General features: G+C 44.8%; 1 protein-coding gene across 4 annotated transcripts in view; it reads right to left on the minus strand.

The window, feature by feature from the left end:
• ctdp1 (CTD (carboxy-terminal domain, RNA polymerase II, polypeptide A) phosphatase, subunit 1) overlaps window positions 1-14,630 on the minus strand; it is a 52,697-nt gene that overhangs the window by 24,053 nt on the left and 14,014 nt on the right. For 3 of the 4 annotated variants that reach the window (XM_048229631.1, XM_048229630.1, XM_048229629.1), the window contains 3 exons: window positions 9,778-9,919; window positions 7,307-7,675; window positions 2,594-2,723 (listed from right to left, as the gene is read on the minus strand). In XM_048229631.1, coding sequence (XP_048085588.1) covers window positions 2,594-2,723; window positions 7,307-7,675; window positions 9,778-9,919 — 641 coding nt within the window. Of the gene's footprint in view, window positions 1-2,593; window positions 2,724-7,294; window positions 7,676-9,777; window positions 9,920-14,630 lie in introns of those variants that run through there. The other variant, XM_048229632.1, reaches the window with a different exon arrangement.

Raw genomic sequence — 14,630 nt, forward strand, 5'->3', positions numbered from 1 at the left:
CACACACACAGTTCATCAGTTACTCACACACACACACACACCACACACCACACACAAGGTCAAAGCTGAATGACGAGTAACGAGACGGTGAAAGCTGAACACAAGATAGGCGACAGGCAGGCTGTGGGCATGGCACAAACATGTCAGGCACAATGATGGACAACAATTCCCAAAAACATTGTTTGGCACAATTCAAAGACTGACTGGGTCCCCATACATCTGTGCCATTGAAAATTCTCCATCAGCAGTCAGACACACCTAAAACACAGACACAGGAGGAAGCTACACTGGGTGCAGCAGTGCATGTGTTTGGAAGTGGTAGTAGGATGTGTTTGCTGTGGAGTTGTGTCTGTGTTTTTGTTGTGTGCTGTGGGCTGGGGGTGAGAGGTTTTGGCAGTGTGTGCCAAGAGTTTGTGGCAGCCTGCAGCCTTTCATTTAAAAGTCAAAGCAGGACACAATCAGCCTCCGAGGGCTTCAAAGGAAACAGAGCACATGTTCTAGGGAGACAACAGCCCACACACGCTCAACACTGCTACATGACAGAAAAGCAAACTGTGTGTGCGTGTGTGTGTGTGTGCGTGTGTATGTGTGTATGAGGAACTGATGAACTTTAAGTGTGTGTCTGACAGCATTGTGTGTGTGTGTGTGCGTGTGTTCCACATATGAGTGTATGAATGACAATCTGTATGTGTGTCTATGTGTTCTAATCTACAGAGATGTACCCTTTCAAATGTCTTGCTCGATGCCCTGAGGGCACAGAGAGCTGTAATCCACTAATGGCATACAGGACCAAATGCCACTCAAACAAGCCACCATGGGTATATCAGTCCCAGCACCGCAGAATGCCAATATACTGCCTCTATGATAGAGGCAGAACAGTGTTGAGGCAGTGTCCATCATAGACCCAATCACTGCTCAAGGCCAGAGCATTGTGTGTTATAGAAGCTTAAATATGTCTTTTTAAAATCTATGCTAGTAAGAAATTCTGAAACCTTCAAAAGGTCGGACCTTACTAAAAACATCAGCTATAGAATTTTGGTGATAAAATTGTTGTCTTTTGGTTTTCAAGGCAGGGCAACAGATCAAAATATGTCTCACTGACACTGCCTCAACGATAGACACTGCCCCAACACTGTTTGATAGACACTGCCTCTAAACTGTTCTGTCTCTTTGATAGACACTGCCTCTATGATAGACACTGCCTCAACACACTGCCTCTATGATAGGTACTGCCTCAACACTGTTCTGCCTCACTCATCTATGCTGAACCTGCTCTCTTTTAAAATGACTTACTCACTCTCTATGTTCTATTGCCACTAGACTTCAGCCCTTATTTCTCTCAACTGTGAGATATCTCTTATTACGCCTCCCTCCAATACTACCCCGATTCTAATTCTAGCCCACAACCAACTTTTTACTCTCCCGCATCACCTTTTCCCACGCTCATCTTGCCTCGCACTCATCCTCCTCAAAAGCACATTAGCTGCCTTCTCACTTTACCGGCGCCAATCCATCAGGTCTCTCTGCATCCGCACACGGCCTCAACACAATGGAGGCCTACCAATGCTGTGCGAAGAATCTGGATGTTGTGTGTGTGTGTGTGTGTGTGTGTGTGTATATGTGTGAGAGAGACAGAGAAAGGATGAAAAATAGGGAGGGAGGGAAAGCATGTTGTGCTGCTTCCGAGGACTACTGCCGTGAGAGTTAATCAGATATGTGTCCTGGAGCATCTGGTGGTGTTTCAGTGCAAACTTGCCATCTTTTCATCGAAATGCCGAATCTCACCATGCCGAATGGGAGGCACTCTGAGAATAAGACTACTGTATGTGACACATGCAAATACCTCAGAAAACAGTGGAGATTGCTGTAACACCTGCTCAATCATTCTCTCCATCATCTACATCACACACACACACACACACACACACACACACACACACACACACACACACACACACCTTTCAATGGATGAGAAGAGTAAGCAGGAGAGTATTATATGAGTGGCGTGCGTATGGCGTGAATAGTATGTGCCAGAGGAGTATTCCCACCTAGACGTTGATGGATGGTGTGCTGTCCTCTGCCATCTCATTTGTCTCCCCACCTGCCACCCCTGTGCTAGCTGTGATTACAACTTTTGGATAACTCCTCTTTGCTCCACACAAACTTTGTAAGAATATACTAAAATATGTGAATAACCAATGATAAAACATTTGTCCAAGGACAGAGTCAAGGACAGTTCATGAAAACAACTTCATAATTATCACAGAATATGCAGGTCCGTATTTCTTACATGCTTGTTAGTGTGTGTGTGTGTGTGTGTGTGTGTGTGAGAGAGAGTGTGTGTGTGTGTGTGTGTGTGTGTGTATTGCTACCTCCTCATCCATGCGACAGAGCGTGTACAGTGTGTGTGTGTGGGTGGGTGGGTGAGTGAGAGAGAGGGAGGGAGGGAGAGAGATAGATGTGTGTGTGTGTGTGTGTGTGTGTGTGTGTGTGTGTGTGTGTGTGTGTGTGTGTGTGTGTAATAGATAGACAGATAGATGCTTTATTGATCCCCAAGGGGAAATTCAAGAATTGAATTGAATTCAATTGCTACCTCTTTGTCCATGAGGTCCAGGTCCTCCTTACAGAACGTGTACAGGGGGTTGGTTTCGGACATGCTGGGCTGCCGGTCCCGTCGGGATGGCCCTGGCTGCTCGTCATCCTGCTGCTGCTGCCCCCCCGCGCTGCAAACCAACACACCAGTTCACATCAACAACAGCGCCCGAAAAAAAACTCTGGGGCCATGCACACCACTTTCTCATAAATTAGTAACTCAGTAACTCAAGTTAAATGGGCACAAGCAAAGTCATTAGCATTTAAATAAGTGTTAAAACAACAAGCTGTAGAAAACAACAGCTCTTGTCAAGAGTTGAGGGTGCCATAGAAAAGCACTACATCTGCCCCCTGGGGGAAGTTAGGAGTTTTTTTTAATGTCTTGTTCAAGGACGTTTCTGACACGCAGCCAGGAGGAGCTTGACTTCCACCAGGAGCCTTTTCAGTCGCAGTCCAGTCCAGCTGTCCAGAGAATCACTTGAGTTCTAACTTACTGCCTTTACTGTTGACTGTTTTACTGCTCATATTAAAGCATTGGGATGGGTTAGGAATTAATTCCTTTTTCACAGGGATCCCTAAATACAGTAGGCCCAACAGCAATGTCCAGTAGAGATTGAGGTAAAAAATGCAGGTTTATCCACTGAGAACTGTGTGAGTGGAGATTGAGATTTACAGGAAACGTGTGTGAAGTATTTAAAAGATGTTGTGGACAAAGATGACAGCAGTATTGGGGATAGCCATCAACGCTGATATGGTACTTCATGGCAAGTACCCCAGCAAAATATTGCTGACATTGTCACTTGTGTTGTTGCCAACATGATGGTGAAACTATTTCATAATCTCCCTACAGGGTTAGCACTGAATCCTTGGACCAAAGGATTTTGTGAATGCTCCAGGCTGGCTTAGCTGGAATGTAACAGACGACACACTGTTCTCATTTAAAAGTAGAAGTTTTACCTATTCCAAGAAATGCATGAATTTATACAGCCAAGTTTGCACTTTTTGTAATAAACAGCAGACTGGGTAATGGGCTTGGCACAGTGTTGACTTGTTTAATGTTAGTGGTTCAAGTTGCAGTTGGGTTGAATTAATTCACTGGTAGGCATGCATCCAAGGCAAGAGTGTAGGCTTTGTTAATATAGGCTCCTTATATTAATCATACACAGATCTTTGTGTCCATGTGACATGGTACCATCACACTAAAAGCAAGTTATACGAGCCACAATCACTCTCACCTCTCCCTGTGTGTGTGTGTGTGTGTGTGTTTGTGTGTGTTTTACACGTTTGCATTTTGCATTGCAGACATCACAAAAACAGGGGGAGACGGGGAGCCAAGGACAGGTGTAACGACCGCGCTGTGCGGCGCTGTAAACACACCTCATTTGTCTATAAATAAAAGGACAGATGCTAGCCATTAAAGTTTCAATTCGTCAAATCGGGACACATGTAGCACAGCAACACACCGAGGGCAGGGCAGAGGGAGAAAGGAAGAAAGAAAGAAGAGAGAGAAGAAAGAAAGAAAGAAAGAAAGAAAGAAAGAAAGAAAGATGGCAGGAAAACAAGCAGGACATACAGACTCAAACAGAGCCTCTCAATAAACAAAAGAAAGGGGAAGTGGATACAGGATGCATAGGTTAGGAAATAAATAGACAAGAAACTAATACTACCGTGTCTATAAGAGTTTGAGGAATTAGGTAGAAGACTTCCAGGTAACAGGAGATAAAAAGACAAAAAGTAAAACACGTAATAAACTAACACTAGTGTCTTTGAAATATGCGGTCTCATGTTCTTTGAGCCAATTATGAGATTCAGCAGGCTGATACTGTCGTTGTGGAAGGGGAAACTTCTTAAAGCCAGTGTGGTGATTTGGGCGCTCAGCAGTGGGCCTGCAAGCCCTCTCAAGCCCCACAGCCTCAGTGATGGAGAGGGCACGAAAAACTCCGGGCCACCACAGAGCAAAAACCTCTTTCGGTTTATTAATGTGATTTTGCCTGCGTGGCATCTTATCGCAGAACAGGGCTTTCAGCCGTTGCCTGGGAGACTGCCACCACTGCTGCCCACTCCGGAGTGGAGTCTAGCAGTCATTACTAAGAAGCTAGCTAGCACACATGCACACACACACACACACACACACACACGCACACTACCACACATACGCACAAACACAAACAGATTGTTTCTGAATATATACCAATTGAGCACAGTGCAGAAAACCAACAATGAGTAGCAATACAACACAGTCAAGTATTAGACATTTCTTTCACTCAGTCAAAAGAGCGCACACACGCACATACAAAAAATCCATCAGAAAAGCTTTATTTGCTCTAGGTACACACACACACACACACACACACACACACACACACACACACACACACCACACACACCACACACACCACACACACACACACACACACCACACACACCACACACGATGAATTGGCAGAGGATTACTGGATCAGACACATGGTTCTCCTATACAAAGGAGGCGTTTCTGGGCCAGACATGCACACACCTACACACTCCCCCAGTTACTGAGACACACAAACACACACCCTGTGGAAGAAGCTAGCTTTGCTTGCTTACATGCACACACCCTTTGACATACCAGCAATCTGAGCGGATTTATTCTATGAGCTGGATGTAGTGGACCAACGGCACTGCCGAAGGCTTCGTAGGTGGAGTACACAGACATACACACACACACACACCACACATACACTTCTACTTCACCTTTGGCATGAAATGTGAGATGCCAGCCAACTCAAAATGACTCTCCGTGAGTGTGTGTATGCGTGTTAGTATAAGACAGAAGAGTTTGCACTCCGAAAAGCTGCTTTGTCACGCTGTTTTTCGCAAACAGTGCCTTACAAACGGAATGCTGTTGTAGTGAGTGTGTGTGTGTGTGTGTGTGTGGTGTGCTACTGCAATGTGATTGTGTGCAGGTGTGGGTGTGTATTTGTGTGCTGAATTACCACAGTGCAGTGAGCCTTGACAAAGACAGCCCTAGCCTCTGTGAAGCAAGCACGACTGCAGCATTTCACAGAAATCAGCTTTTCATAAATGTGAACTTGGAAGGAAATTCTCTGATGGAAACGCAGGCAGTTAAATGTATTACAGTTACAAAGCAGTTGGTCACACATATGCACACACACAATCTTTGGGATATATGAGAAATGAACAAATAGACATATGAAAATACATTGTTTTTGAGTCTGAATGTTCAATGTGCTTGTCCATCCACTTCACGCATAGCATTTCTGACTGTTCTCTCCATCACACAGAACACGACACAACAAAGAACACATGAACCTATTGACCAGGCACATACTTCTACATACACACAGTACACAAACATTGGGGGAGGGGAGCCATTGTGTAACGGTAGCATCAGCATGTGCCTGTGGGGACCCAGATTCTGGCCAAAGGTCATATCCTGAATCCACTCCCCACCTCGCTCCCACTCATTTCCTGTCATCGTTTCACTATCCTTTCAAATAAAGGCTAAAAAGCCCTAAAAAAAACAAATACAAACAAACAAACAAACAAATACACAAACTTGCACCCTCTCACACTTCTGCATGCTGTCTCTCCAAACTGCACCCTGACACCCCTCCCTCCCATGTCCAACTCGACCCTCATCTCCCTCTCTCATTCCGACCGGCCGTTGCGCCATCGCTTTCTGGCCTGCCTGAAGAATGGCCGCATCACGGCGCTGAAATGACCTAATCATTCTACCACAAGCAGAGGAGCTCTGCAGCTTTACGGCAGAGTGACACTCATTCACAGGCCCACAAATATGCAGTTGCGTACAAATTCACACATTATTATGGATTCGGATTGGTCATTCGTTTTGGTTGAGGGGAAAGAGCTGACACAGCAAGGACACAAACACAAATCACGCTGCATGCTTTCTCTCTCCTGTGTGTGCACTGTAGGCTGGTGATTTGAACAAATAAAGAGTGGACCTTGTGCTAGGCAAGGGCTGACAGCCAATCCACTGACACTAGAGCTGGTTTCTGACATAGGTATAAGTTTGCACGTTCTGCGGATGTCAAGCGGTCGGGCCGTGTATCTGAACATAACCGAACATTTGGAACTCCGACTCAGCCGACTCTTACACTACTCCGCTCCTAGTATTTCCAACGGACATTATGTAAATGAGCTCATGTCTGAACGATGCAAAGAACATGCGGAGATTTTGTTCATGTGCGCCGGTGTTGTTCACACATAATGTCTGCATGTTAGCATCATATTTGAATCACCTGATGGATCGGGCCTCCGTTTGACAAAGATCTGCATATACTGCAGAGGACGTGTCTGAAAACAGCTTAGGGTGAGGGCAGGAGCCAATGCAGGGCTATACAACAGCCATCAAACACACTCACACTCACTAAAGCGAAAACGTGTTAAAACGTGCGTAGACGGTTTTGAATTAAGCATTATATCTGGAGTAGGCATTAATCATGGTCCAGACTCCCCTGATGTCAGTAAATGCTGAAGAGCGACAACCAATGAACAACACTTGTGGCCCAGCATGGATAAATACAGGATGCAGGATATGCAGGATAAATACATGAGAATTATCTGGTTAAGACATTAATAAATTAAGCTAATCTATAGTCTACAAGAACACTTAGTATGACAAGTCAGGTGTTCGTGGTATGTTAGGGAGGGAGGGACAAACAGTGCGGGAACACACCGATTGCTCTACCTGAAAGACGACCGCGATGTGGACGGCCCCGGTGCCTGGCCGTAGGAAGAGTGTCTGGACGCCTGAGGGCCTCTCCGGATGAGCTTCCCCGTGACAGGGTCGTACGTGCGCACCTCCGGCGGGGGCGGCCGGGGTTTGGGCTCCGGCTGGGGGACGCCTGACTGCCCCGGGTGGTGGTGTTGGTGGTGGTGGTGGTGGGGGAAGGAGGACGGGTGGTGCACCTGGGGGCCCCTGCGGATAAGCTTGCCAGTGACGGGGTCGTAGGTGCGCACCTCCGGGGGTGGCGGTCGTGGGGTGGGGTCTTGTTGGGGGGCTGGGTGGAGAGGGGGCGCACAGAGGGCGTCGGGGAAGAACGCTGGACTGTTACTCCTGAAACCCACAAACACAAACATACACTCAACACCATTTACACCTCCTTGAGCAAATGACATATTCCATACGGCTCCAAAAAGAGATTGGAGAGAAAAGATGGGGGAAATGGTCCATTTAGGTACATGACCTAGAACTGTCAATGTAGGCTAATTAGCCATGCCTGACTGACTATCACTTGTATACTTTATCTTTATGACCTCATGTTGCTATATTTTCTGTTTTTTGTTTTGTTTCTTCTTTGTAGCTCTGCCTGCTTGTTTCGTTTTCTTTCCTTCATTTAACCCTTTACTGTTATTGTGAAAAAGTATCATAAATAAAAAGTTACAAAAAACAACATCAAAGAGATTCAAGATCAATGAACATCAAGCCTTCTCTAGAAACCTATGCTCATATCTTGGCTGTGATGGCTGGAGGCAAGCTGAATTGGCCTTTGCACTAGGGGTGGGCGATATGGATAAAAAAAATAATATTGATTTTTTTGTGATTTTGATTGATAATTAGTCGATATCCTTTAAAAAACTGTTTTTAAAACGAAGCAGATCTTACAGAATAGAAACTAATGCATTAGCTTATGGCTAAAGTATATGATAAATCCCATAGAGATGCTAACGGTTAGCATAATTGATAAAAGTTGATATTTAGGGCGAACATTTTTAAAAAAGGGTAACATAAGAAGATTTCTTTGTTTACAACTGACTATTAACATACTCAAAGGCTAGCCTAATGTTTACATATAATACCGTGACTTTAACTCATCAATGCCACTTGAACGAAGTAGCTGCACAAAATAAACATTAGGCGTGCGTGTGTTAACGTGGACCACTAGCAATCACGTGACTTGCTCTGCTGCAGGCAGGGGCTTCTCTCGCATACACCTCCTGGATTTAGTGAATGTATGGGGGTTCAATGCGTGATTTTGAGTGTTTTCCCTCTAAGTAATTTAAATACTCAATAATGTCAATTTGCACATCGTTAAAACAGCAATCACGATATTATCGCAGACGATATATATCTTCCACCCCTACTTTGCACATCAAGAAACTTTACATTCTCTGCCCTCTCATCCTTCAGCAAAATTGTTCTCCCTGGCAATCAACCTGACACAGTGGGAGACCAATCCCCCCCCCCCCCCCTCGACGCCTTATGATCCACCTCATCCTTGTATGGTAGTTTGAGCGCTTTTTTTTTTAGACTGAGGCAGTATGCTGTATGCTGTAGTTGGGATGCTGCAGTTCAGAAAGGCTCGACTGGTTTCTGTCAAGATGAGCTGGCAGTCTGGCAGAAGGGACAGTGAGCGGGAAGGCAGGCTTTGGCTTTGACACGAGTCAGGGGGCTTCTGTGCTCTCCGAGTCCCAGAAAACCAACTGTGGTGATCTGCTAAAAAAAAGGGCTCTGACCCAATTCTTCGGCGGGCATTATACCCACCACATCCCCTTTCGTCTTTGAACTTTGAAGAAACCATTGATGCGTAAAGGCATTTTTATCCATCCCCAAAATTGTGCAGACTGTATCTGCACTATGTGCTCAGGCTATCCACTCCCTATCCGAAGGGCAGCTCTAGAATAATTGTTTCTCTGCTTGAATCCAAAAATGTGCAAATTTCCAAATTGGTTTTTAGAGTTAAGGGCAAACGCTGGAAAGGCGGAGCACATACAGGATACAGGAAGAGTATCTTAATCCCTCCCCCACCGTCTTCAGTCTCTCTCTGAACTACTGAATTCTTGCCTCCCAAACATTTACAGTCGGTTTTCTCTCATTTAATTGAACATCCTAAAGTTTGTTTAGTTCAAGAGCCAAGGTGAAACCTACCATGCCCTATGGCTTTGTATCCAAAGTGATTTTCTTACCCTCTTCCCTCAGTATACATTTGAGTGCAGCCTCACATCTACTAACCACCTCCAGGCTCTCTCACCCTGTGTCGTCTCACACTCTATACTTGTCTGTCTATATCTGGGAATCGGATCACAGCTGCTCGCTTTCGCAGTCATCTGTGAGCCCAAACCACCCTCCCTCCTACACTTCCTGTCGTTTGTTGTTCTCCTCCTTCTCCCCATCTCCCTCCTTCCGTAGACCTGTCACTCCGTCTCTCCCCTCCGTACCTGGGCGCTTTGCTGTAGTCTTCCTTGAGGGGGTAGAGCTGCTCCTCCACCTTCTCCCAGCGCTCCAGGCAACCCCACAGCCAATCAGGATTCACCACGTACAGGTGTTTGCAGCGCATCGCCTGCCGCACCTTATCTGTACCTGAACACATGGACGCACACAGACAAACAAAGACAGACAGACAGACCCAAGTCAGAAAGAGGTGTAGAACTATAATGAACAAAGCGCAGTGTTCTCCCACTAAAACTGCAATTCATGATAAACTTCATATGCTACACATTTTTCACATTTGTAAAAAAATATTTACAATGGCTCAAGAGAAATGCACCCATGACATCATAGGAAACGTATACATTTATAGGTATAAAGGTTAACGTGGTGGGGTCGAAGACAATTAAAGTTCATGACATTCTTCTAAGGTCTTAACTGCTCTCTGTCAGCCTATGGGAATTAATAGCTAAAAATAGAGAGTGACAATAGTTAGTCCACATACAATGCTTTAGGCACTTTTGCTTTTACAAGGGGGATGTATAATTGGAAGAACCTATGGGAGATTGTGGCTAGTCAGACTGGTAGACACTCACACCAGTGTTTCCCATACATTGACTTAGGTGTGGTGGCCCACCACAATATCAACATTGACCACCACACAATGATTTTACTAGATGTACTAAATTGTGCTTAAATCTGATTAGAATCATAACCGCGCTGCACTAATTTGTTAAAAACTGTTGGATTCGAGTTAATTCTGCAAACCTATCACCACAAATAGAATTCAATTCTGTGGGAAACACTGCACACACTCTCTCACACACAGAGAGTTTTGAAGCATATGGTTTGGCAGTATGCAATTGGCTGTAGCTGTGTATCTGGGAAGTTGCAAGAACGGATGGATGATGAAATGATTTTCATCTCACAGCCAGCTACTGGCTCTTACTTTTGCACTATGGCCATGTGGATAACTGATCCGTGTGTGTGTGTGTGTGTGTGTGTGTGTGTGTGTGTTGCTTCAGTGGACAGACTTACATACATCACAGAATTCCTAACAGATACACGTTACATAGATACAAACTGCAAGTGTGACAGATACAGATACATACTGCTTGAGTGTGTCAGAAGCTGTGTATTAAATTTGACTGGTAGGTGGGGCAGTCATGGAGCCATGGAACCAAAATAATGGAGAGATGACAAAAGACAGCAAGAGAGCAAAAGAGCAAGGCAGGGAGAGATCAATACGGAGAGAGTGAATGACAGCGTCATGTAAACAAGAAACAAGTTATAAACAAGTGGCAGATACACAAAAGTAAACAAAAAAACACATCAAAGCGAATTGTGCCTCATTTTCATGCTAGTCATTCAGGGATGGCAACAGCTTGAGTTGAACGCAGATGGTCGGTACTCGGTAAGGACCAAACATTTAACAGCGGACATGAGTGATGACAGGGCTATGTAGCTCATATTTGCACACTCACTCTGTCTCTCTCAAAACTTTCCCGAAACTTTGTTTGAGTGACAGCAGCTCAACAGCACTGGCTCTGCAGGAACACTCACATTCTAATCACACAAAGCCAGCAGCTAATCAAACACTGCAGCCCATCACCAGGTGTCCTTTATGAGAACAGAGAACGAGCAGCTCCGCAGTGCTGCACCCCTCATTAGTACAGGTACCGGAGAGAGACATCCGACAGAGCCAGAGGGCTGAATTAAATATAGAGCCTGCTGCACCCTTCACCTTAACACCACATGGGTGTAGCCGCACCCCAACATCACAAGGGCTCATATGGGTGTAGCCGCACCCCTACATCACAAGGGTACATTTGGGTGTAGAATGTAGATGCACCCTAACAGTGGGCAGAGGGGCAATTCAGTTCATCCCTCTGTAGAGTCAGCACTGATGTGTGGTGTGTGAGAAAGAGAGAGAGAGAGAGAGAGAGAGGGGGAAAGATGTGCTAGGAAGTTTGAGGAGGAGCTGATACAGGTGGAGATTTAGAGGCTGGGAGAGGAGGGATGGAGTGAAAAACTGGTTGAGTAAAAGACAGTAGTACCAGAAGGATGTGGGGAGGGTAAAGACTGGGTCAGGACGGACGGACGGTGAGTGACACTGACTGAGTGAGTGAGTGAGTGAGTGGGTCGAGATGCCTGGTGGGTGAGTGAGTGAGTGAGTGAGTGAGTGAGTGAGTGAAAGTGTACAGAGAGTGTAAGTGGTTCACTGAAAGTTGAACAGTCTTCATCTTCTGCGTCATCTATGTAGGCATTTCGATTGCGTGCGGAGGCAAACGCATGGCTGAATCTTTTGTGCTATCGTATACCAAACACTTTATTATTTATATTGTGAGTATGCAAATGCAGCAGTTTTACCAATAAAATACATATACTTATGTATAATGTGTGTGTGTTTATGGTATGGAAAGCAGTGGACAGAAAGCCCAGTAATCTCTCTGGGCTCTCTCTTCAGACCTGCCAATGTCACCATCCCAAGTTCAGTTCAGTTCAACATGAGGCCGCTGTACGGACACAAACGCAAACAAAACACAAACACGGCTTTATGTGATGGATGGATAGACACGCAGCATGACAAGCCCGTCTAAGCTGTCAGGGAACGACTGATGCCATTCAACTGGAGCTCTTCCACATAATCATGCATCCATCCATCCATCTATCCATATATCCATGCCGCCATGCTCTCTCTGGCTTTCTCACTCCCTCAAACACTCGCACACATAACGTACCCAAATGAGCACTCTTGCGCACAAAGACTCTGACAATAGGCTCGTCTATATGGTAATTAAACACTCTCAAACACTGAGTGGCACTGTCCCTGCAGCCCACACTCACACACACACTTTCTCACTTAGACACACACACACACACACACACACACACACACGTTTTCAAGTTAAAGTGCACTCTCGTCCTCAGTGCCGCTGCCGCTCTCAACCCACAATCATTTGATTGCCCGAGTGTTCTTTCCGAGCGCCGGTGCCACGGCAACCAAATGTTTCCCAGTTCCCAGTCGCCAGCTTGAATTCCTGGAGCTGGCTGTGTTGCATTCGCACTGTTCCAGCTCACAGTCTGAGTGGCCCTCTGGGGCTATGTTTGTCGTTTGCTCTCAGAGGCTTATGAAATGGACACATGACTCACAGAGTGCAAGCGCTTCAGTCCTGGAAGTAAATAGATCTCATTAACCTTATTCCAACTTGTCAAATTTCTCTGACGGCTTGAGACAGGGAGCTTATTGAATTGAATGTTCGGCGAGAGCCTATCAGCACAGTGGTGCAGACATCAAGCTGCTGTACACAGGCCATGCAGGGCACCACGTGCCGTAAGAACTGACTCTCTCAACTTTCCCAAGTAGAGTGCTATGTGTTAACAGATATGCATTACGGTTCTTACTAACCAACCACAAGAACCATGTTCATCAATGGAGACGTTCAGTTTTGTTTTTAAACCATGGATGGGTTTACTTCTCAAAACAAGATCAATGTCTCAAGTAAGAGTCAGAGCCCATTTAGGAAGGAATAAAGCAGAGTATGCGGAGTGCTTTGGCTGGTCCACAAATAACCCATTACCATGTTCACATGCCATCTGCATGGCATTGCATTGGATATTTTTTGTCTATACCAAAGCATAGGCATACAAATACTCAACATGCCATAAGGAAGTTATGCAATTCTAGAATTCAATCTCAAAATTCAAAATTCTTACACGTCTGTTTAATAATGTGAACGGGAACGAACACTCCATGCATTTCATGCTTGGCCCTGGCACTGAAATTAGCCAACATGTACTTGCAGATCTGCCTCACAACTCAACTGTGGATAGCCTAGCATGGTTCCTTTAATCTAAACAGTTATCCCATCCAATTGCATGCATGTATACCGTGCATTATTGTGAGTGTGTTGCTGTGCATACTTTTCAATTATGGTAGTGCATGTTTGTGCAACTACTTATTTCCACATGACTGACGCTCTGCCAAAACAAAGTCTTTCATTCTCTTCATTTGTCAAACAAAGCAGTTTACCATCACCACCTTCCACATTCTCAGGCTCCTATAATGAGGTAATAAATTGATATTTTATGCCAATAAGGAGAATGCGGTTGCTGACACTGGCAATATAAAAATGTAACGTGTTGTTCTTCATACAGAGTGGGGTGGAACAGGAAGAGAAGCTGTGTGTGTGTGTGTGTGTGTGTGTGTGTGTGTGTGTGTGTGTGTGTGTGTGTGTGTGTGTGTGTGTGTGTGTGTGTGTGTGTGTGTGTGTGATAAATGGTAGTGTTACTGTTACGCATTTGCCTTTCCAGTATAAGGTGCAAGACTTAAAAGAGACGATAGCGTAGTCAGCGTAAGCTCCTCTAATGTTCCCCATTCAAGCGTAATCGCCAGGTAAAAGCTGCTTACAGCTGTTTCCACGTCTGTCAGAATGAACAAAGTGCTCTGGCTTTTTCAAAAGAAAAAAAATAAACAACTTCATCTTAGTTTAAATATCCTTTCTTTGAAGCCTGCCTGCTGAAATTGGTTCTGCTACTCATATTTGAAGCTATTCAAAAAGATTTAGATATCTGTGGTTGTTGAAAATGCGTTGTCGGGCCGAACTGGGATGAGTTTATTTTCTCACCTATATCTCAATACAGCAGAAAGTCCTTTTTTAAAAAAAGAATAAACTTCTTTGTGGCAAACTGAAAACAAAGACTAAGTACTAGAATATTTGACTGAAGATTGTAAGTATTGAGATATATTCCATTTTTAATTTTTGCATTCTTTTTGAGTTCTTGTAGGCATAATTTATGTTTAAATACATAATCAATTCAATATCAATATCACTTACCTTAACTAGTATCTACATTATTTATA

This window comes from Alosa alosa, chromosome 20 (assembly GCF_017589495.1).
Source record: "Alosa alosa isolate M-15738 ecotype Scorff River chromosome 20, AALO_Geno_1.1, whole genome shotgun sequence".
Taxonomy (NCBI): Eukaryota; Metazoa; Chordata; class Actinopteri; order Clupeiformes; family Clupeidae; genus Alosa; species Alosa alosa.